The 23,595-nt window shown below is 45.3% G+C and overlaps 2 protein-coding genes across 5 annotated transcripts; both read right to left on the bottom strand.

The window, feature by feature from the left end:
• Positions 1-15: 15 nt before the first annotated feature.
• On the bottom strand, positions 16-7,066 carry AMPD1 (adenosine monophosphate deaminase 1). 2 transcript variants are annotated; one of them, XM_062595312.1, is made up of 14 exons: positions 6,894-7,066; positions 5,856-6,021; positions 4,742-4,904; positions 4,295-4,514; positions 3,782-3,911; positions 3,315-3,509; positions 2,954-3,085; positions 2,691-2,854; positions 2,431-2,557; positions 1,824-1,987; positions 1,295-1,415; positions 665-838; positions 383-493; positions 16-257 (listed from the first exon to the last, which is right to left on the bottom strand). In XM_062595312.1, exons 1-14 carry the CDS (start codon positions 7,064-7,066, stop codon positions 42-44), a joined length of 2,256 nt encoding a protein of 751 aa, XP_062451296.1. In that variant the 3' UTR covers positions 16-41. The 2 variants fall into 2 exon arrangements, with proteins under 2 accessions (XP_062451296.1, XP_062451295.1); XM_062595311.1 differs by lacking the exons at positions 4,742-4,904; positions 5,856-6,021 and having other exon boundaries at positions 6,894-7,013.
• Positions 7,004-23,148, bottom strand: NRAS (NRAS proto-oncogene, GTPase). 3 transcript variants are annotated; one of them, XM_062595315.1, is made up of 5 exons: positions 22,978-23,148; positions 21,908-22,086; positions 21,269-21,428; positions 20,330-20,453; positions 7,004-7,068 (listed from the first exon to the last, which is right to left on the bottom strand). In XM_062595315.1, the coding sequence occupies exons 1-4, from the start codon at positions 23,086-23,088 to the stop codon at positions 20,334-20,336; spliced, it is 570 nt and encodes a 189-aa protein (XP_062451299.1). In that variant the 5' UTR covers positions 23,089-23,148; the 3' UTR covers positions 7,004-7,068; positions 20,330-20,333. The 3 variants fall into 3 exon arrangements, with proteins under 3 accessions (XP_062451299.1, XP_062451297.1, XP_062451298.1); XM_062595313.1 differs by lacking the exon at positions 7,004-7,068 and adding an exon at positions 17,231-19,808; XM_062595314.1 differs by lacking the exon at positions 7,004-7,068 and adding an exon at positions 19,841-20,220.
• Between the last annotated feature and the right edge of the window lie 447 nt (positions 23,149-23,595).

The following is a 23,595-nucleotide window of genomic DNA, read 5'->3' on the forward strand; positions in this document are numbered from 1 at the left end:
GGCGCACGCCCGGCAGCAGATGGCGGCTGGAGGAGGCGGTTTTACTGCCCGCCGGCCCCAGCCCCGGCCGCGTCGCTGCCCGTCGCCGGCCCCGCGCCCTCGTCGTCGCTCTTGAGGCCCTCGGCAATGAGGTTGAGCTCATAGCACCAGGTCTCGTAGCGATAGGCCACGCGGATCTGGGCCACGTTCGTCTTGCAGATATCGTTGCCCTGCGGCCCTTCCTCGTGGTAGTTCGCTCCCAGGAACTTGGCTTTTTCCTGGCAGAGATAACACAGGTCACCCGCAGGCGCAGGCTCCCCCACCGCGGCACCCTCGGTGCCAGGGCCCAGTCCCGACCTCCTGGTGCCAGGCTGAGCCCCCCTCACCACCCCGGCACATCTACCTCATGCGACAGCCCGCACTGCAGGACACTGTTCCTGGCAATCTCACACATGTCACAAGTGCTGAGCTTGAAGACCTGGGCAGCGATGGCATACTCCTCCATGAGGGGCTCCTGCCAGCACAGCAGCCATTAGCAGAGGGAATTTGGCACGGCCCATGCCACCTGCACAGCCCAGGCTGCAGCACAGGCTGGCTGGAGATCACTTTGCCCCCTGGTGTAAATACTGCCCAAAGATAAAGCCCCGATGCTCCTAGCCCCAGGAGGCCCTGCCCCATGCCATACCTTAGTGTAATGGAACTGCATGGGGTCATCAGTAGAAAGGGACACCATGAGACCCTTCTGGTGGAAGTCAGGCAGTGGGTTCTTTGCATACTCCAGAAAGAGGCTGTTATTGCTGAGTGGGGACATAGCGATGGGAATTTGGGCAAGGAAGTACAGATACTGCAACACTGGGCTCTGCAAAGAAAAGCAGAATTGTCAGGTTAGGGATAAACCTGCTGTACCCTCCACGTCTTCAGGGGCTGTGATCAGTCCAGTCTCCAGCTCTGGTGCACAGACCTCATACCCAGCAAGAAAAGAGACAGGCAGGCTACTGGTCCTTCAGGGCCCAGATGGAACATGACAGGCTAGGCAAGTTCAAATCTGTCTGATTTGGGACCTCAGCTGGCTGCAATGATCAATACCTAACCAAGGTAGGTCTGTCAGGCTGAAATTATAGGAAAGCTGGATGCATTTCCCAGCTATAGCCCCAGACATGCCTAGGGAAACCCAGAAAATAATGTAACATCTGCCTGTCAGCATCAGTCTAAAGCAAAGGCACAAGTAACTGTCAGCTTCAGTGGAGGCAGGCTGTGGACATGTTCTCCTCCACCACCACTCCTGGGCTGCTCTGTGGTAGGCTACTCCACTTACCTTCTTGAGGTTGAGGCCATGGGAGATATTATCTGCTGTCATGAAGGCTGCAAGCAGGTGTGTAATAGCCCCAGCTTCACCACAGTGTGGCCGGAAGAGGAAGGTGTTCATACCACGCTGCCTAACCAAGTGGAAGAGCAACTCAGACCAGGCAAGTAACAGGGATATGCAGCATGCAAGCCAAGATCCTCCAGCTTCAAGTCATGCTCCCCTCCCCACCCCCCACCAGTGGAACTTCAAAAAAATATAGCATGACCCTAAGGGCACATTATGTCTGTTCTTTTCTCTCTTGTGCATGCAGTAGATGTTATCTCTGCATTCCTAAGGCATTCACTCCAGTCCATCATACTTCTTCCTGAAGTGTGTTTGGAAATTGCTCTGGGACATGAAGTTCCAAGCCATGTTGGTGGCAGAGCATTGAGGGTGCCAGTCCTTCCACATCAACAATTAAATAGCTGAGACAATTTGAGAGGCAACCACCCTTCCACCACCTGTAAAGGCAGGTCCCTGAGAAGATCCTGGGTCTCACCTGCGTAGATTGTTAAGCACCAGGATGTTAGCATACATATAGTATACATAGTAGGTGTAGGATGGGTTCTTCTCACAGGTCCACTGCTCCGGCTTTGGACTTTTGGTGGAGAACATGTGTCCACTATGCTTGGATTCGTCATCCACACTGTCAAAGCCAGTGATCTGTTTGACATAGCAGCAGAAGAAAAGTTGAGTCTCAAAGCTCCCCACCTCAAAATCCTCAGGTGGGCTGGCTCACCCTACCTAACACAGCTCTCCATAGTCGGACCATCGCCTGTACCCTTGCTTCACCTGGAAGTAGAGTCCAGGCCAAGAGGGCAGTCTGTTTCTCGGGAAACCTCAAGCAGGGGAGAGAGCTCTACCAATAGCTAGGAATAAAGTTTGCACCAACCTACCTTTCCGGGAGGTAGGGGGAAAGCATTTCTCACAGTCCTACAGCAGCCCAGCTCACAGAACCTGCCTCCTCTGGAAAACTCCTGCCCTCATAGAACATGGCAGTAGGGGCACAAGCTCACCTCTGATGTTTATCATGTCAAAGCAACTCCATGGGTCATGTGAGCAGGTATGCTCACCCTACCCTGACCGCATCATCAGGCGACACTCACGTGGCGTAGAAAGACACTCAGCTCTTTGTGGGCTTGAGGATTGACAGTTGCCTCAAACACAGGAACAAAGATATTTTCCAGCATTTTCCCAAAATGTGGGAGGAAGTTCTTAGACCTGAACACATCACTGTGGACAGAGATAGGAATTAGCCACTAGCAGAGGAAAAACGTGATCCACTTTCCCCATACTCCCTTCAGGGCAAAGAATCAGGCACAGTGTGTTTTAAGGGAGAGTGCTCTCCCAGACCCACAACACGTACTAAATCCTGGGTATCTGAATCATCCACTTCATGTTGGGGGAATAGACACGATGTTTGTTGAACCAGTTGGCCAGCTTGGACCACTCCTCAGCTGAGCGCCCATAGATTGAGAGTCGAGGCTCTGCGTACTGGTACTTGGCATCCTCCAGATCAGAACCAACCTCCTGCAAACCAAGACAGCAGACAATTGCATGGAGACCCTCCAGCCCCTGGGGCACAACAGCCCCACAGTTGAGCTGCAACCTCCTCCTCTATAGTCTCACCTTGATGATAGTAGCAAAGTACTCGCCATTGATAGCATTCTCCGTCTTCAGATAGAGGTCACGCAGCTCACTGGCACCCACAGGGTTATACTTGGCATTGAACTTGTCAAAGCGCTGAAATGTCTGCCGACCCTGCAGTGCAGAGGTTCAGGGACAAATACTGCAAACCCACACTATGTCCAAGTACGGCAGCTAGATGGGGACTGATCCAAACATTCCAGAATGGGAAAAACAAGAACTGCTACATCCTGCCACAAACACCAACACAGGCAATGCACCCAGGGAGGGAAAGAACCATGCCTAGAAGGGGTGAATGAGCGTGACCCAAAATTGGTTTTACAGTAGGTGCCCACCCACTTACAGCATGGACATCCAGGGAATCCACTGTCAGGTCAGAGGGGTGCAGACTCAGTTGCTGGAAAAGCTGTTTCAGAGTGAGCTGCTTGCCCTCAGCATCATAAACTACCCGGTCAGCATCCACACGATACGACTTCTTGATGAAGCGCAGAAGGTGCTTCTGGTTCATGCAGGCTGCAGCATGGATGTGTGTGTCTACCTGAGAAGCCAGAGGAATAACCGTTCAGCTTTGAGATGGAATGCTTTAGTGCCAAAGAAAAAACAACCAACCCCTTGGGTGAGGCTACCTGAATGGTGTGGGGAATCGTACCCCAACATGGGCATAGGTGCAAAGCAGCCCAGACACCCTCTTCCCATAAGCAGGAATAGTGAAGATGCAACATGAATCTAACACCTACATGTCCTATGGGAGAACAGGCACCAAGACATCTTGGCTCCAGAATCACCAGAGCTGTGAGTCTTGTCATTTACCTTCCGACAGTTATAGAAGTCCCTGTGGGGGTTGTTCTTCAGCTCTTTCATTTCTTCCATCTCGTTCAGCATCTCATGCACCTGGAACTTGGATGAGAGGAACTTCAGGCGCTGGTGAGCGTAGGTCTTACTAGCAAAAGCAAAAGGTAGAACAGTGACTGGGAACCTTACCCTTTACAGAGGCACAAAGCCAGTCACACATGGGAAAGCAGCTTTCACATAAGGCAAGAGGAGCTCATACTGCCCTGGCCTGCAGACCTGCATATGGTGCTTCTCCTGGTTCTACCACAGAGCTGCATAGGAAGACCTTGGCGAGGTGAGACCATACCTGCAGCAAGGGTCTCCAATTCCCCAAAAATCACTTTGCTCAGGACCAGTTGAGATGGTTGACAAGTGGGCTCCTCCCTCCTCTCAGAAAGAGAAAGGAGAAACTCTGATTTCCCCAGGTCCTCCCTCTGCTATATCAGGCAGACCTGCTCAGCTGTATCCAGCAGCACAGGACTGGGCACTTACACAGGTCCCTGTGCAATCAGGGCCAACAGGAAGTTCATGTCATCAAGAAAGTGCTCGAGGCTGGGATACGGAAGGTCCTTTGGCTCATTTCTGTCAGCTGCTGCCTTGTCACTATAGATGTAAACTACTCCATCCTTCATCTGGACATGGTACCCCAGGTCTTCCTCCAGATCCTCAGTTGCAAAGGGATCCTGTCCATCCTTCACTGGTGAGGTGAACACTGGATCAAAGGGAGAGTATCATGAGGCATAGGCTGCCCATCAAGACCATACAAGCCTGCTGAGCTCCTCCATCCCAGGTAGAAGGCAGGGACAGCCCTGCACTGTGATAATGAAAAAGATACCTGGGCAAGTAGCAACCCTGCACAGCACTTAAGAAAATCCCTTTCTCACCCGTGCTTGCCCCATGCTGAGGCTGGATTAAAACCCTCCAGGTGTCTGAATGTACCTGGACCAGCATCACTTGCCCTCCAAACCTCGCCTTCAATAGTGCGCAGGTACTGAGATGGGGTCTTGGGGAATCTCTGCACAGACTTTTCCATGTATTTCTCCCGGATGCACAGGGCATGGTATAGACCTTTGCAGACAACTTCAAAATCTTCAGCTGTTACCTGCAAGAAGGTTGTTGCTGAATGCAACCACGCAACTGGAATCTAGCCGCCTGAGAGAGACACTGGCAGACCAGGACGCGGAGAGATACAGCTCTGTTTACAGTGAGATACATACTTCACTACTCCCTCCTCCTCACTGCTTTGGCAGAGCAGGGCAAAGAGGGGATGTTAGGCCAAGTCCCAGCTAAGGCAGAGAGAAGTTCCTGAAGCTAAAACAAATGAAGCTCAGCTGTCAACTGCCCTTACATTTCCCACCTCAAGCTGTGATTGGCAGTGAAATCAAAGCCAGGCCAGGCCAGAACATGAGGAACTATTTTTGGAGCCCAGCCTGAAACTGAAGCAGGACCAACAACGTACACAGACCCAGTACGTCAATGATTTTTGATTTACTGGACAGTCAAGTGTTTTGAGCAGCCCAGAGGTCACACTGGGGTAGCATGAGAGAATACCACACAGCATTGCAACTAGCTACAGTCACAGCAGAAGGAAGATGCCTGTGTGAGGAGAGAGTTCCAGCTTCCCCGACTGCTCTTCTGCCATGCAGCATCTCAAAAACAGCATAAACACAACAGGCTGTGGAGGAGTAAAGGAGGGAGGAGGAGTAATTGGCATAAGATTTGCAGGTCTTGGGCAGACACAGTAGTGTGCACTCAGGAACAGGCAGTGACAGAACAAGCGCAGCCCACTGTGCCCTCTCTTCCCCTATACTCAGTTCAGAGAATCCCTGGAAAGCACGCAGCATCCCAGACACTCCTGCAAGGCGTTCAGCCTGCATTCCACCATAGGTGCAGCAGGGCACCATCAGATGCTTGTGAGGTGCAGACTGAGCTGGGAGATGCAACTTTCCCCTCTGTGTCTGGTGCAGACTGGTAACACTAGGCCCTAGTGAAGGACATGCAGGGATGAGGTGGGAGTCAGCATGGGGAAACAAACAGCCATGCTGGTACCTACCCCAGAGGCAAAATCCCCTGTGATCTGCACCCGCTGGAAGTCAGGCACAGTTTGGTACAGGGGGGAGGTGGAGATGACCTCGTCAATAGTGGAAAGTCTGGTCATTGCCTTGTGAGCCACAGGGACAGCCAGTGCAATCGTCTTCAGGCGGACCAGGCGCTTCTTCCTGCCAAGCAGGAAAGCCTCAGGCAAACTGCCCTGCCTCCACTCCCGCACACCATCCCCAGCCACACAAAGGGGCATGGGGTGCTTACCATAGCCGCATCCCAACTCTGCGCAACATGGCTTGTCTCACCAGTGCTTTTGGAGCACCTTCAAAGCCTAGGCTCCTCCCCAGACATGGCTGGGGGCTGCTGAACACATACTAAAACCAACCTATTAGCCTAAGCTACTCAGTGCCAGGCTGTACATGGTTCCTGCTTTGGTCTATGCAGCACTGACTCCACTGTCAGGACATTTCATATCCCTCAGCCCTTACTGTCCTACTGCTGCAGGGCTAGACACAAACCCCTTTTCTCATGTGGAGTCAGGACTTACCAAGGGAAACAAAGGCAAAAGAAACTAAACCCAGGCTTCAAGGCCCAGCCTGATACCCATTCCACTAGATAGATATAAGTATCCCAGCACACGGAAAAGCGCTTTTAAACTCTGGTTCCAAGAACTGTGGGGAGAGGCACAGCCAAGAGCACAGGCCACAGCAGAAAGAGTAGCCACAGACTCCAGGCATGGTCTCTAGAAGTCACGTCTTTCCAGAGAAATAGCTCCAAGTCTCCCTTGCCAATAACCCTGTGGCCATTGTAGCGCTGATGCCCAGGTAAGCAAAGGCTGTCCTTGCGTGGGGACTGTGGGAAAAGCTGGAGAAGAACCCTTGAAGCGCCCAACAGATGTCATGGGACTAGCAAGGATTTAACCTGTTTCGTGTGATGAGCTGTTTTCACAGGTCCTGAATTACATTCACTCCAGTTTCTTCCAGATCTGGTTGGGGATGAGCAGACACTGCTGCTCTCTCTTCCCAATACTGCCCTAGTTGTTGCTCACCGCTTTTCTGCTTTGGCAGTGGTCTCCTCATGCATCATGTGTGTTCTCATTTCCTGGCGTGAGATGGGGCAGATCTCTTCCACATCGAAAGGTGAGAACTCCTGCCTGATCTCCTCACCTTTCACCTCTGAGGCAAAGACCTTCTCTGCAAAGGACCGCATTGCCTCATCCATCTCTGCAAGGAAAAAGTGCAGGGTCACGCAGGTACCTGGTTCCCAGCCACCCGAAAAAGAAGGTGCCTCTTACAACCAGCCGAGACCTCAGCTGTCATTTCCTTATGACACCTCTATCTCCACTCTGCCTGGAAGACTCTGAGCACCCTCCAAACTTTGAAACAAACTTACAGGGCCTGTGCTGCATCCAGTGGGCTGGAAACAAGCTTAGATACTCCCAGCACACCACAGAAGTTGAACACAGCCCACAGTCCTAGAGGAGCATAGAGGCTTAGAAGGGAGTAAGCACTTAAGAAAGGCACTTACGAGAGCACCATCAAGGGCAGAGGGGAGAGATTGGCAGAGCCCTTCCAGCTTCACAAAACCTAAAACCCTCTTGTTCCACAAGCCACCCAGGCAGGACGAAGACAAAAGTGGAAAATAAATGATGCTGCAAGACCTGCCTCCCATCCCCTCAAAACACCAACCATGCAGTGCATTGCAGCAAGCTGTGGTGGATCAGGGCCTTGCTGTTACCGCCCACCAACTTGCTGCCTAAGGAGAATGGACTAGAACACATAACAGGGTCTGAACCTAGGTTCCCACTGGCTTGAATTGGTTCTGGGGCCTGTTTCTGGTCTAAGACTTTAGCAAGTAGGTAAGAGATCATAGATTATGGTCTAAGGCTTCAGAAACTTGGGCTACTAATGCTATGTTAAATAGCTAACTCAAAGAAAGTTGGACTGAAACTGTCTAAACACCAGCACACAGCTCCTACAGAGATAGCATTTCAACTCTGCCCTGGCCATAGATGAGCTGTAAGTCACTTTGGCATACTGATCTGAGCATCTCACATCAAGATAAAACTGCTGTTATGCTAGGTGCATAAGACGAGTGGCTTCTGCAGCTCCTGCAGGGAAGTCAGGTTGCTCTAGAGAACAGGAAGCAAAGCTTTGGTCAGAATTTGCAGAGGCATCCCCTGAAGCTTCCAGATACTGATGTGCCAACAGGATGCAGAGCAGCAGCAAGGCAGCTGTTGGCCAAAGCACTGAGCTTCTGCGATCACAACACACCTGAAGAGCTCCTGGAAGGGAGCAGCATGTGGCCTCAGACCCTCTCAGCCCATCACATCCAGCATGCTGCAAAGGTGCCAACTAACATGGCTCCACAAAAGCGTCCAGGAACTCAAGGCTGGCTGGAGTTGCAGGGAGAAGGGGAAAGGGCGTTGTTAAAAGCCCACGCAACGCCAGCAAAATACCACAGAACAAGAACGCAAGGGCTCTATTAAGAACATCTCTTGGAAGCGCACATTTGCATAGCAGCTCGTGGGCACGGAGCAGGCAATGGCAGCTTAGCATGAAGCATACAATTGATGCTGACAGATAGACACATGGGACCACACCATTGACATGTCAGGCAGAACACAATCAGCAATGAGGAACAAAGCAGAAAGGATTGACATGCTTGACAGCAGCACACTAGACCAGGAAGGCATTTTCAGCACTGAACCTGGCCAATTTATGTTCTCTCAGGGTCAGAAGGGGGGCTCGAGGGGTGTGTGTGTGTGGTGGGGGGGAAGGCAACAGTCTATACCTGTAGCCCTGAACTTGCAGTTCCAAGGTCCTAGCTGTGCATTAGGGGAAAACCGTAACACTAGGGCTTCCTTCTCCCACAGCTGAAGCAAAGAGGCTTGTACTGAGCTGTAAACACATGATAAAATTCTGACAGTAGGTTAGTTTCTCAGCAGTGCAACGTCCCAAAATTAGAATTTCAGTAATACAAATTGTACTGTTGTTAGAAAGCTGCTGTATCATCAATAGGTGCCAACTCATCCTTGTAAGATAAAGTGTATCTCTTTGCACTATCCCATTATTGACCTCTGTTAAGGACCTGGGATGACAGATGTCTCTGTAAAAACGTTTGCTGCTGACATGTAAGGCTTCAGCAAGCATGAAATAAGATGACAGGGGCACAGCCTGAATAAAGAAGATGAAGCATTGTATCTATGCCCTCATGGATCAAACCCATTAGGAATGGGCTGTATCCAGAAGAAGTTACTTTGTATTTATTTATTTTTACAGAGGTCTACCCTAAACAAAACAAGTGTGAGGGAAATTGCAGAATGATTTTGCTCCTTCTATAAAGAGCTCACCTAAACAAGGTCCATTTCCTAAACAGGAGCTCCAGGGTGCTAGGACAATATTTAATAGCAGCTTCATATATCAAAAGACCTAAAGGCTGGCACCACTCCATAAAACAGTGAGGGGCACAGGTGGCACTGCTGAAAAATAGCATCTTCTTGAACTGCTGAAAGATCATCATGATCATGTAACTGTTGTCTGTTTCCAATGATTATGTCCAGTCAGTAATTCAGCAGAGTGTGTAAGTTCAGCATTACTTACCTTTCTCTTCTGCTGTTTGAGATAAAGCAGAAATAAAATAAAAAGATGTGATCAGCCCTTCAAAACCTAAGCCTTCGTGCTTAATCACCACATCAGTGTCTAAAAAGGGATTATGAAAATACAAATTTTTAGCTAAAGCCTTCTATTTACAAAAGAAAACACTATTTGTCATTCCATACAATATAAAGATGAAAATTCAGTGCTGTTTTATGACGCCATCTCAGTACTCTTTGCATGAATGAACCAACGAACCACATTGCAGATGCCAGTCCAACCTGAGGCACTCTGACAGTACTCAGATGATCCGGCTTCTGCCTCATGGGAAGCTTGGAGTTCCCCTACAGCTGCTCAGGAACAGCATTTTGGAGAACCTACATCACCTCAGTCAACACTGCAAGCAATCATTGGATATGCAATCATCTAATAAGACCTGGCCATCTTGTTAAGTTTCTCTCTAGACCTATACCCAGCAGCAGGGACACAGAAGAGACCATCTGAGAGTCCAGGAACAAAGTCAAGATGGCAAAACAGCATTCTCCTGCCTGAGTAAAAAAGCAAGTATTTTAGTGACTCAGGGAATCAGTGCTACTTTGCTGTTTTGTCTCTGACTTGCCATCCTTCGTGTTTTAAGGATGGTCATTTCAAAGATGCTAAGCTTCTCTTTCATTTGCCTGCCAGCTATTGTCACATCTCTAGTTACTCAGTAATAGACAGGAACAGACAACTGAGACATTGCAGCTCCACAGATCTTCACTCCTGGTGATACAGGATGGCACCAACATTTGAGGGTGCTGCTCACCCCCTCTCCCTCTAGCTCCCTCCCCCCCCCCCCCAATCATTCAGAGCGGGGCTCTGGAATCAGTCACCAACTGCTGACTTCCCAAATCCCAGAGTGCAGAATATGCACTCCTGGCATTTGAACTCTGTATTCATTTGCAAACCAAGTATTTCAGAAATGCCTGGTTTGATCTTTCACCTCTTAGTGGATAAAAGTTACACTCATGAAGGTCAAACTCCACCTAATGTTGCAGGGCCAGGCTTCAGTGCTAGCTTCACTTATCAGGACACTGTCTATCACAATATACAGCAACTAAACACGCTCATATCAGCCCCATTAGGTGCTGATGTTCTTCAGGGCTCTGAAACAGTGGTTACATGCCCCTCTGTGAGGCCTGGCTGGCCTTGCCTCTGATGCCCAGCTTGTGTTTCCCATGCCCTGAGGTGCAGCACACAATGGCCCCTGAGCTCAGCCAGGCTGACCAGAGGCACCCAAAATCCCTCTGACCTCTTCTACAATGATTTAGTGGTATCATGATACTGCAAGAGCAATAATATTTTTTTTTCAGTACAAGTAGAACACAAGATGTAAATGATACTGTCATTTCTTTGCTGTACCCTCTAAAAATGTCTCTGAGCAGGAAGAGAAATCCTCAAAGACCCAGCTATGTCCCCTAGACTGCAAAGATACTGTACCATCAAAGTCTCAGAGCAAGCTTGCTAGCCTGCAGCCTCTGTGGCTCCTTGCTTCACTTTAGCTTTCAGACCTACCTGGAATTTTCACCCGAGACATCTTTGCAGCAAGTTTGCAGAGCCCCAGATAACACCCTACCACAACAGGGCACAAGTAGCGGACTAACCACAGAGCAGGCTACAACCAGTTTCATGGCTTTCCCTTGCCTGTAACCAGACTCTATCACTCTAAAAGGAGAAGGGAGGTCAACCATAGGACTATTTAAAGTGCAGCCACAAGCACTTGCAGTGAAACAGGTGAAGCTAGGGCTCGAGTTTAACTTTTTTTTTTCCCCTCCTCACATCAGGCCTTCCTTTCATATTCAGTAGTATTTCACCTGTTGTCTAGGCAAATTATCACATCTGGGAGCAATTAATTTTTCTAAAGTGAGACTGTAGAAGTCAGTCTTTTAAGAGACACTAGAACTGATGTCTTGTGTGCTGAACCAGTAGTTTAAAGGAAATCTTGATGCACAAGGCTGACGTTTTAATCAGCCTTTTGGCCCACAGCTTCTGTTCCAAGTAGAAATGGTGAACTCCCATCAACTAGTGTCCTATTCAGAGAAAGCTTTAGCTGAGCGAAGGATCTCATTGAAAGACTGGATTTTAGCTACAAGAGGTGCATAGATGTCCTCATATCTTCCCAGCTGAATGAAACAGGGGGGAGTGTGGAACCAGGAAAGTACAAGGAGTAAGGTATAATTTTGTTCCTGAGCTTGTCCAGAATTGCTTTTATTAAATTTTGAATTGCAGCCAAGTGATTTTCAGTTAGCTGGCAAGCCTAGGTATTGCATAACTGCATATGGTAAACCATAAGCATGGCATATCTTGTAGCAACCAGCGTTTAGCGCAATCCAAGGCGTGGCAGAAAACTCTCCTCGAAGCTCCACAAGGCTTGTAGTGTCTTGGTTCTGGCAAGGAAGGGTATCACTTTGGGAAATGCCTCCTAGTGCCCAGCATTAAGCAGATTCTCTCTAGCATACAGGCAATGAAGACTGCACCCAGTCCTTGTGAATCTCTTCAACTCTTGTTCAGATCTCTCACATGGTACCGGAAAACAGTTCCTGTCTGTGGAAAACAGTTTGTATTTGTACTGCCCTGCATGTTGCCACAGTTGCTCTAAGCTTCTGAGTCAGCTTCCTGGTGGGAAACAGTGAGCCTAAACTGGTCAGCAGAACACAATGCTTTTGGTTTGAAAAGGGTCTTTTCCTGTTTGTTTACACCTTGTTGCTTGCTGGAGCTGGAGATAAACTGTACTGAGATCAAGTAAAGAATCTAGGGGTATATGTCAGCACAATCCAGCTGCTCATTTAAAAGGTGACTTCGGAAACAGAATAACCCGTACCCCTGAAAAAGGCAAGGTGGTCTGGAATTATACATGCATGTAAGGGCTTCCTGTGCTATCTTCAGTAGGAATAGCTAAGACAAGACCTTGTCCTGAAGAAGACTGAATAAGTGGAAGAGTTACTTGCATAAGAGTTAGAAATAAGGTGCAAATCACAGATTGATTTTGTCTAGGGACACACAGGAAGCCTGTGGCACAACTAATCAGTGAAGTCATGCGAGTTGAAACCTGCACCAGCATCTGCAGATGAGATCATTTCCAAAGCACTCAGCAACTCTTTCTGGAAGATCACTACTCAGTGTGCATAACCTCAAGACAGACTGGGTTACAACTAGGGCATTCTCCAGAATTCAGGGAGTTTTAGCCCCACTTCCCAGGTATTTACCAAGAATATCAATTGGTTCAACTCCCCAACAAGCAAAGGTGCTGACAATAGGACAACACTAGGATGCTGTTGCAGTCTTGGTCTCCAGTACCTAATCTCCTCTCATGCTGATCAGCAGTCTTCAGTTTCTGAATTACTTTTGTCCTTACTGATTTCTTTGCAAGTTCCCAAGTCACATTATTAACTATTTCATTAAAAACCTATAAAAAACAGCTCCTGCTTGTTTGCTTTCCCATAGATTGTATCTGCCCCGAACCTTCTTGGATATAATATCAAGATCTTGAGATTCACATCTGAAACCAAAAATAACCTTTGGGTGCAGAGGTCACCTTTTTAAACCACAGGGTCAAATTAACAGGGTTCATGGTAGAAATATGAGTAAAGGTTGATCACGCTGTGCTAAAGTTAGAACTACAGCCTCTTTAAACTGAAGTAACTGGATGCAAACATGCTACCTTCCCATTCTTTTTCAGCTGGAAACTGAGCAATTCACACCCAAAGCGTTCACAGTGGCTCTAACAGTCATTCCCCACCACCACCACCACCACCACCACCTCCTCCTCCTTGGAACTCTGAGCTGCCTTCATTCTGCATATGTCTAGTCAAAGGGAGAAAAATAAATAAATAAATAAAGCTAAACATACCAGAAATTTGGGTAGAGAATTTAGCAGGATCTTCCTCCAGTTTCCTCAGGAGACCAGCCATATTAGCTGTCTAAATAGAAGCCTAGGGCAACTTTTGCTAGAAAGCAGTTTTACTCCTGCAGTGTGCTCTGCCACAGCAACTTGCACTAAAGGGAGGCTCAGCAGGCTCCTCTTGCACACCACTCTTAGATATCCATTGCAGACTCCTCCAGGGCTGTCTAACTCAGTGGCTGACAACAGATTGTTCAGATATATTAGCCTCTCTTCTGGCACACACACACACAAAAAAAAAAAAAAAAAAAAAAGGATAAGAGGCCTTTGATAAGATGTGAGCTGGTTTCCAGGAACAGATCATTATAGATGACAATCATACTAGAGGGAAGTTCTCTTTATAAGCCAGGAGAGCCCCTGCCTTTAAGCACCCGTTCATAAGATTCTGAACCTCTCCTTTTGATGCAGACAATAGCTATTGCAGCTACTTGATGCAAGTTCAACAAAGCTCTGAACATCAGGAGAAGCGGATCTTTCTGACAATGAATCTTTCAAGAGCAAACCTCATCCAGAGCCTTTAGTTCCAACCTCTTGGCACATGATGAGCTTAATCTATGCAGGGCAGCACCTTTTGCTTTACTGTGTCACCTTTTCCTCAGACTGCAGCCCTGTGTCAGGCTGTGCAACAACAGCTATCCTGTGGAAACTGGTATGAGCTGGGGTTACTGTCTCACAGCTGGGTAGATACCGCTACACTGCCTAGAGAGAACAAGTACAAGGTGACTATTCTGATCCCACTCACATTATTTGTGGAAATAACAAACAATGTCATAACCAAACTGGACTTTCTGCGGACACTGAAGATGGCAAGAATATCTGGAATACTTAGCAGTGAAGACAGGTGGAGACCTACTGCTGGGGGCGGGGGAAGAGATGCAGCAGTCTAGGCTGAACATCTCCCCTTTGCAGCTCTGGTTTCTGACACCCAGGCTAAGGGATAACACTGTATTACTCGTCATTCAGAAGAGGTGGTGCTTCAACCCTACCTTGCAGTGTCTCTAGACTCCAGTACTCTGAGTATGCACAGTTCACAGTAGGAACCAGCCAGTAAGTACACAAAGGTGAAAATCTCAAAATCAAATATGACTTTTTTCTTTTAAGTTAAAAGTGCTGTTCAACAGCTGCTTTATGGCATAGTTTATTTTTTAGCTCTTTACACACAGAAAACAGATTGGACTCTGTGTTCCAAAAGTCTCACACAATGTTAGAAGAAACACACTTAAGCAGAGTCATGCAACACAGCATTGCCTGACATAGGAGAAAAGCCAACATCAAATCATTTATGACTGAACTAAATAATTTAGAAGCCTAATGGAGAACATGATTTGGACACAATAAAAACTTAATAGCTGATTTCACTCCTGGAACACTGAGTAGAAAGATCTCCTCTCCTGTTTTCGCTCTTGGAAAGTTCCTTTCCAAGGACAAAATCCACAAAAATGTTACGAGATCCCTCACTGCAAACATAAAGACTCAACAGTAACTTAATGTGACAACACAGATTGGTGAAGTCATTAAATTCACACTAAGAAACAAACTTACAGTGTATCTTAAAGTAGATTTCACCTGTCACTGGTGCTACAGCAAACATGATACAGCCATTCATGCTACATTACAGAATCAACAATTTGAGTAAGTCCAGATCCTGTTAAGAAAACACAAATAGCACTAACAAGCTTTCTACAAGCCAGTTGTGGATCCCTCCCTCAGATCACTACTACAAAAGAAATGACTAAGTAATTCAGAGTTTATTCTTTAAAAAAGTTATTTAAGAGGCAAAATAATTTATTTAACTCCCAACAAAAAAGATGTGTTATAGAAAGCAAATAATTTTACAAAGTGACAACAATTTATCCCTCGGATGTGAAGTCCAGATCCCAACACTGCTCAAGATTCCTGGCTGTTGTACACAAACAGGCTTGGGAAGCAAAGAAGGACCAAGTAGACAGTTAGAATATAATTCAAACTTTAATTACTCTCCCTTCTCCCATAGGGCTGAAATTGCTTGAAATCCGTTTCTAATTGAACTATACGTAAAAGTAGTGACAGCTCGAGCACCATAGTTACTATCCAAAGCCCTACTTACGACAGCAAAATAAAATCTGAGCACCATAGTTTAAGCAAGATCATGGTGTGAGGACACTAACAGGAACAAACTAGAGTGTTACACTATCTGATTAAATAGTTGTTCTCAGTCCATAAAAACAGGAACATTTATTTCTTCTGTTGTTTGCACCCTAACTTTCTTTAATATTTTACCTCAATCAGGTTATTTATGCCCATTTTTCTTAGTCAGTATAGTGAAACTAGCCTGGCACTAGCAAAGTCTTGTGTTGGTAGTTCTAAACACCAACATTCAGAATAAATCTACAAAACTGCTTTTTCCAGGAACTTGCCTTGTGCAAAAATTTTTGTGCTTATAATCTCTCCAAAAACTCCTGGGGTTTGGTGCTTCCAGTGCTCAGTGCTCTAGGACTTGCCAGTAAAAAACAGGATAACATTTGGCCAATCATCCACTAGCAAATCCAGAATCAAGTATTTTTAAAGAAGCCAGGTGGATTTTATACTTGAAAATCACAGCTAGCAAAGTCCTGATTAAAGTACATCCAACTTGTGTTGTTTCCAGTAAACACACTACCTTCCCAAATCCAACTCAACATCATTAACAGACACTGAGTGACCTGTAAAACAGTTATTATGTTATTATACTAGGGACACTTCTAAGAGATCAGAACAGCTCTGATCAGACAAGCTGAGATATAGCTATCTGATGCTGTTTTAAAAGAGCATCCTGTGTGGGAGAACCATACAACAGAGAGGAGTGAAGGAAAACATAGTACATGGGAACATATGTGTTCCTGTTGTACCTCCCGGCATCAACACTGACATGAAGATGACAATCTGGAGCACCTGCAGGTCAGGAACACACAGGAAGGCTTTGCTACCTTGGTATGTGAATAATGAACTTGACTTAACCAGAAGAAATTTATATCTTTTTAATGACCCCATTGACTTTGAAACTAGGCTTGATGAAATGGCCATAAAGAGCCCACCAAGGCAGGAGGAGACTGCACAAAGTTCTCCTCCTACTCTCATCAGACCCAGCCACAGACTGCAGCTGCAGGACCAAGTGTAGACTCAGGACACAAGAACTTTTCTGTTGGCACTGAAACTTCCCTGTCGGACCAGCAAACTGTCTGCTCCATGTTTCTGCTCAAACACGTTTTCCTTGATCAAAACAGCTGCCTCAGATCCTAGAGTGGGAAGCAAGATGACCATGTAAACACAGGTCTCTAGTAGCAGGTTGTGCCAAGAGTGTGCCAGACATTTGCACCTTACTTAGAACACGTGCATTCACTCAGTGGGCTGAACCAAGTGGTAAAGGTAGCACTTGTCACTGCAACACCACAGAACTCCATAAAACGTTACGATGTTCTGTTCATTAATCCTGACACCCAGACCTAAATACACAAGAAGATGGCTCTCTAAGACCTGACTTGTGTCCCGATGCATCATGTGATGCATATGCATTAGGTGCAGCCAGTGATCTTCACTGACTATAATTACTCTTAAATGTAATGAGAGACTGGGCACAACGAATTATTTCATGCTCATGCCTGGTAAAATACCCCAGTTATATAAAACTTGCTTATATAATCCTATGGGAAAATTACCTGCAGAGGTTAGCTCTGCAGGATCCTAAAAGCTAGTGCATTCTCCTCTACAGTATTATTGGTGAAATACATACTGATCAACCCTTACCAGGCCTCCTTCCCCTTTAGATTTTATGTAGCCCAAAATAACATAGATGCATTTATCAGCTCCCATACAAATCTGAGAATTCCCAACTTTGGGGTAATAAAGTTAGTTCTTTTTTAATAACACCTAGAACATGCCACACAATGTACAGAGATGATTCTTGGAGGCACTTACACGTACTTATGATGTACCTCCAGCCAAAAGGAATATTTACATTTTCATACTTGCCCATGCAATCTTTAGACCCCAGCTGCAAAGGATTTCCCAGGGCCATGGACACCAGCCAGTCATACTCTGAACACTGGAATCCTGTCTGCCAGGAAAGAAACTCTTAGTTTTCCAAAATAATACAACAAACATACACGAACGCAGGGGTAACAAGAACTCACCATCTTGGCATATTGGGAACTCCACACTGGAGTGCTCCAAAATGCTGACTACATGTGGCCAGAGATATATCCCAAAAGTTCTCTCATAATACTCTTTGCATATGTAATTTCATTAAGTGGACAACAGTATGTCACACAACTCCACTTAGCAACAGTCAGTCAGCCCTTGCCACAGAGCTCAAAGATTGCTTTCACACATAACTATCTTCTCATATGAGGAAAACACACACACAGATTGTAGTTTAGGCATAACAGCCCAGATTTCAAAAGTAATGATTATGCCAAATGCTTAGCTGGCAGGCAAGGGATGCAAATGAACTTAACTCAGGTCACAATGCTCTATATAATGCTGCCCATCGCTGTGTATGCTGCTGATAAATCATGTTTTATGTAAAAATATTTTAATCCATATTGTATCATATCAATAAAGACTAAAATAACTTGCAAAAGTATGTATTAGAAGTATCAAGGGTAAAAGGGTGATATAGCTTGATATCCCACACTCTAAGAAGAGGATTAAGATTGTATATAGTAAAGGAAGTAGTATTAGAAGGAATAAATCTCTCAATATTTACTGATGTCTAATTTCTATTGGAGACTGGAAACTCCAGATTAAGATGTACAAATCTGACACAAACAAACTGAAATTAAGCCTTCAGCAATTTCCACACTCCTGCTGGGTTGGCAGACTGGCCAAATACACCCCCTGTTTCCTCAAGACTTATTACTCCCCCATACTCAACACTGCTCCATCAGACAGAAACAAGAATTTGCCTTTGCTGTAGGATGCACTGTCTGAGCCCACAGGACAGAATTCAGTATCAGTAGCACACAGACTAGAAAAGTACACATTTTCTAAGAAATATCAGTAGATTTTGCAACAGTGATCACACATGTATGTCCCAATTATAAGAGGTGACAGTGTTTTGTTCTAGGAAGAACTCAAGAGACTCACGCAATAATTTTCTTGTACTCTGAGGCTGTTAAAACAGGTTCCAGATTCCCATCAGCATATCATACACCTATGAATACACCACTGAACTCACTCCTTCCTCATTTTGCAAGGATGCTGCAACCAGAATCAGCTCAGTTTTCTGTTGCAGCTCATTGCCCTGCTCCCCTCAGCCTCAACATACTAAATCTGTGGCAACTACTATACCTGTTACAATAAACCTGAAATTCCAGACTCCTTCCCTGACAAGGAGACTTACTAACTACATTTTACAGAGAAAAAATTTGAAGAGACTGTATTTAAAGTCTGGTGATATGACAAAATAATTCAGAAAAAAATAATTTGCAAATTAAGGACAGAGTTGAACAACAGCTGTCCAAATGAACTAACCTCCAGTTACTAGACTAGCTATTGAGAAGCCACTCAAGAACACTGGCAGTCAATGTTAAAATGAGCAAGTGGCTAATATGGTCCAACTTGGAAGAGATCTGAATGCTGTAGAAAAGCAGTAAAGAATATATACAATTCCACATACAAAGAGAGTCAAAAATGGATGCAGTACATTGTTCTCCCTTGTTCAAGAGTCTTACAAACTGAATTTTCCAGCCTACAAATTCCTGCGGTGGCATCCTGTTGTGCAAAGAGATTATCCACATTCTTCTCAAGGCTTGACTGCTTAAGACAATGAGCTTCCAAAAAATCCCAGTCCTTAAGTTTCCCTTAGCCTGACAGAATAGAGTACAATTCCAAATCTTCTTAGCAAACAGGCACTTAAATAGCAAAGATACCTCATTTTTATTACAGAAAACAGAGTAGGTAGAGTAGGTAAGTGGCACTCTTGGACAACGTAGATGTTGCAGATATGCTGTGTGGGTGTACAGACAGCAGATACTAATCCAATACGTGACAGAGACGTTCATAATTGTAAAATCATCTCTGATATTACCTGCTGAGAATTTTTAGGGTCACTTCTCAGACAGCACTATAAATCTGAATCCAATACAACAGGGACAAAAAACACATCTAGCTTTTTCTCTAGAGGTAAAGTGTCATCTTTTTCACAGCATTTAGTCTCTAAAATTCACTTTTTTCCTTGAAAAAAAAAACAGATAAATCAGAAAAGAATCCCAGTGCATCAAGAGATGTGACTGCTCTATTAACTGAGCAAGGAGGTATATGCCAGAGATGTTCTCTTCAGATGGAGCACAGAAAAGGACTTTGTAGTAATGAACTGGTACCAAAATACTGCAGGGCATCATCATGAGATGCAATACAGTGGCATCAAGATTCGTCCATCAGCTACATCTGAACCAGGTGTTCTTGGCATCTGGAACAGAAAGGCATCTCTAATTAGCTGCTGTACAACTTTGTGATGGATGTATGGTACAACAATGTAGTACCAGTCCCGGACTAGTCCACCTGTTTTATAGTGATCAGCAATATGTTTTCAGTAATGGTTGAAAACCTCACTCAGTTGGGACATTCATAAATTTCACCACTAGCTTTATGTTACTTGTTCCAGCTTTGAACACTGAATATTCCAGAGGAATACAGTTCAAAATAAGCTGTGCAGAAGTCACTCAATCATCAGCAAATAGTGACCACAGAATTGCGCATATTCTTTTCACTTCAGGTGATTCTTAAATATAAGACAGAAATTACACACTCTCCAATTCCAGAAAGGTTTAGGGGTAGGGAGTAATTAACTGTAGAATCTAAACATCTGGGGTGTCAACAGGCTGTACAATAGGGGAAAAAAAAATTATGGTAGTCAGTATTTCTAAGTTATGCTTATCAAAACTTGAAAACATGCAGACAATAAAAACAAAAACTTAAATTATAGCTCACCTTATCACATCATGATACAAGACAATCCCATACAGCCTTGATTCCCATCTTCATTGCTGTTGAGCTTTTTCATCCGGTACTGCCGGATCTCTCTCACCAGCGTGTAAAAAGCATCTTCCACACCCTGAATGCAAATGATCCAGGTAAAGTATTTCTTTTCCTGACTCCTTTGAGATCACTGTTCTTTCCACCACAGGATCCCTTAACATATTTAAAACACATACTTTTACAGGAAGAGTAGTGGCCAGCTTATCCCACAATTCATCAGAGCAGGGAACTAGCACCTATGTCCAAACCTCTCCACTTACATTCTTAACTCTTCCTGAGGCAAATATCCAGAGTAACAGTCATTAAAGGAGACCAGGATAACTGTAACCATAGAGAAATTCTGTGCAGGAAACAAGCTGCTACTTGCCATATCTCCATTTCAGAATTCCACTTTTTAAACTGCTGTTTAACAATTGTACCTCTCCTGCTTCATTCCATGTTGATATAGTTAGAACACAGACTGACTGGACAGGGCCACACATTCAATATAATTCTGAAGGAGTCCTTCAGTTAAATCTTAAGGATATTTTCTGTAAACAATCTCATAATTGGCCTTCAATAAAAAACCAAGAAACTGAACAGGTCTGGCGTGGCCAACTACACAGCCTAACTGCTTCTCAGCAAGAGCAGATGAAGCTCTCTTCTTCACACAAATACCACACACACACCCCTACAAACACATATCTCAGTCAGTGCAAGACTGAAGTCATTTGAATACTGACACAGTCTAGAGATAAAAACAGAAATCTTACAAACTACAAGTGAGTGGGCAAATTAAAAGCTAAAATTGGAAATGGACTTAAAAGCGCTCACTCCTACAGGTAAGTAAAAAGTATACAAGAAAGAGTTACAGCATAAAAAGAAGTCAGACCAAGAATGAAAGCATCTTACCTGTCTTGTTTTAGCAGATGTCTCTATGAAGGGGATCCCATAGCTTTTTGCTAATTCTTGAGCCTGTTTTGTGTCTACTGTTCTTGTAGGTAAATCACATTTATTTCCCACTAGCACCATTGGCACATCATCTGAATCTTTCACTCTCTTTATTTGCTCTCTTAAAAAAAGAAAAAAGATTGTTAGGAACTATTTTCTATACGGAAAAGCTATTACAGTTCAGTACCTAGAAAACACTGTACTACAGAGATAGTATCAGTCTTTGACAAGACCTTGTAGGTTCTAACATTCAACAGTACTTCTAACAACTAGCATACTCCATCCAGCCCATGAATAAGCCCACTATGATGTGCTTTCCCCTTCCTACCCCACTTTATGTCTCCTTTTCTGTGTGCTCTGAATAACAAATAGCATTTGATTAACGCAACAACCAGAATAGTTGTTCTATTCTTCAGTGACTACTGATGTATAGATTCAGAATGCAGAAAGCTTGGAAAACTTTCCAAAAAAAAAAAAAAAAAAAAAGGGAGGGGGGAAGCTTAGCATTTTTCCAGCATTTAGTCTTCACTGGGTTTAAAGACTAATATACTTGATGACTCTCCAAGCATTTCTCCCTAGTGGTAAAGAACCAGATCATACCTGTAAAGGTTAATATCAGCAAATGATTTACTGTTGTTAATGGCAAAAACACAGAGAAATCCTTCCCCAGTTCTCATGTACTGGTCACGCATGGCGCTATACTCTTCCTGCCCAGCAGTGTCCAGAATGTCTAGCAAACATGTTTCTCCATCAATAACAACCTGCTTTCTATATGAATCCTGCAGAAAAAACATGAGTATTTTAGATTTGAAAAAGTTTGCGCTACTTCTTTCAATAGCAAGCAGCATTAGGAAAAGTGAGCATGATGAAGAGCTTTTCTATTTTTTCCCCCTCTAATGTTAAAAGCATCAATAACCAACACTAAAAGCATTTTAAGCTATTACTCTAAAAATTGCACACACTTTCTTGCAAAAAAACAGAAGTCATCATTCACAAGAAATTTCTCAAGTAATAGACAAAGAATAATTTATAAATACTCTCACTACATATTATGACCAGAAACGAAAAACCTAGGTAGTTCTGCGGTAAAGCGACCTTTGCTGCTGCTGTTGCCAGCCTACACTCTGCTTTGGAAACTGAAGTGGAATAGGCAGAGAACCTTTAAAGGGGCTTTTGCAGAATTCCTGATCCTGCGCACACTAATCTCACATCTTGCTTTTTAAGCACAAAGTCAGCTGCAGGATCTAGCTCCTGATTACTTATGTACTAAGCTCCTGTAAACGTGCAAAGAAACAAATATAGGTTCTGTCACAGTTGAACAACTCTCATGTGTTTTTAAATACCATTCTTGAAAACAATGAGATGTTTTACAACTGTAAGGCTAACAAAACTAAAACTAACACTTTGAGTGAATGCATTTATACTACAAAGAAAATAATAATACAAGCGCCGAATCATTGCTTAACTACGAACATGACAACACTGGGTTGAGTAAAGTGCCCCAGTGTGTGCGGCAAGCCCAACACTGCTGGAGCACCCCAGGGAAGGTGCTCAGGTCCCAAGCCCTTGCTTTCGGTTTGGGCCGAGCTACGTTTGAGGGGTCAGGCAGAGGGCCGCGTCCGAGCTCCGGTCACGCTGTGCTCCCGGCGGGGCAGCGCCTCCTGCCTTACCTCGATCGTGGGGTCGTACTCGTCCACGAAGTGGTTCTGGATGAGCTGGATGGTCAGCGCGCTCTTACCGACGCCACCGGCTCCCACCACCACCAGCTTGTACTCGGTCATGGCCCCGGGCGCGGCCGCCGGACGGCTCGGGGCGCGGCCGCCCCTCCGCCGCCGCCGCCGCCTCCCGCGCCCGCCAACGCGCAACACCCCTGCGAGCGGCCGCCTTCCGGCTTCCGGCCCCCGCATAGCGTCAGCGCCGGCCGCCGGAAGCCCTGCGAGCGGCGCCGCGCCGGCGCTTCCGGACACGTGACCTAGGAGCGGCCGGCGCCCCCTTTGGGTCCGGCGCCAAGCAACACACGGGGCCAGAAGGGAGACTTTGTTCAAAATCAGTAAAACTTTATTCTATTTCCATTCTTTGCCATTAACAGAAAAAAAATTGGAGAAAGCAATGTTTGTTTTACAAAGATAATGCATCTCCCAGAGAAGAAAACCCTAAATTGAGAATAGAGGTAACATGGAAAAAAAAAAAAAAAAAACCCAAAAAAAAAAAAAAAAACACAGTACTGCCCTCTATTCAAAGAAAGTAACTCCTGATCTTTTTGGTTAAAGTAATACTTAGACCAATCA

Source organism: Rhea pennata, chromosome 25 (assembly GCF_028389875.1).
Source record: "Rhea pennata isolate bPtePen1 chromosome 25, bPtePen1.pri, whole genome shotgun sequence".
NCBI classification, from domain to species: Eukaryota; Metazoa; Chordata; class Aves; order Rheiformes; family Rheidae; genus Rhea; species Rhea pennata.

Coding starts and splice junctions, on each gene's coding strand:
- AMPD1 (XM_062595312.1), bottom strand. CDS start 7,066: ATGGATGAGGCAATGCGGTCCTTTGCAGAGAAGGTCTTTGCCTCAGAG. Junction 3,912..4,294: donor CTGATTGCACAGGGACCTGT/GTAAGTGCCCAG, acceptor TGCTTTTGCTAG/TAAGACCTACGCTCACCAGC. Junction 3,086..3,314: donor ATTCCCTGGATGTCCATGCT/GTAAGTGGGTGG, acceptor TCTGCACTGCAG/GGTCGGCAGACATTTCAGCG.
- NRAS (XM_062595315.1), bottom strand. CDS start 23,088: ATGACCGAGTACAAGCTGGTGGTGGTGGGAGCCGGTGGCGTCGGTAAG. Junction 22,087..22,977: donor AGTACGACCCCACGATCGAG/GTAAGGCAGGAG, acceptor TTTTTTCTGCAG/GATTCATATAGAAAGCAGGT. Junction 21,429..21,907: donor GCTGATATTAACCTTTACAG/GTATGATCTGGT, acceptor TCTTTTTTTAAG/AGAGCAAATAAAGAGAGTGA.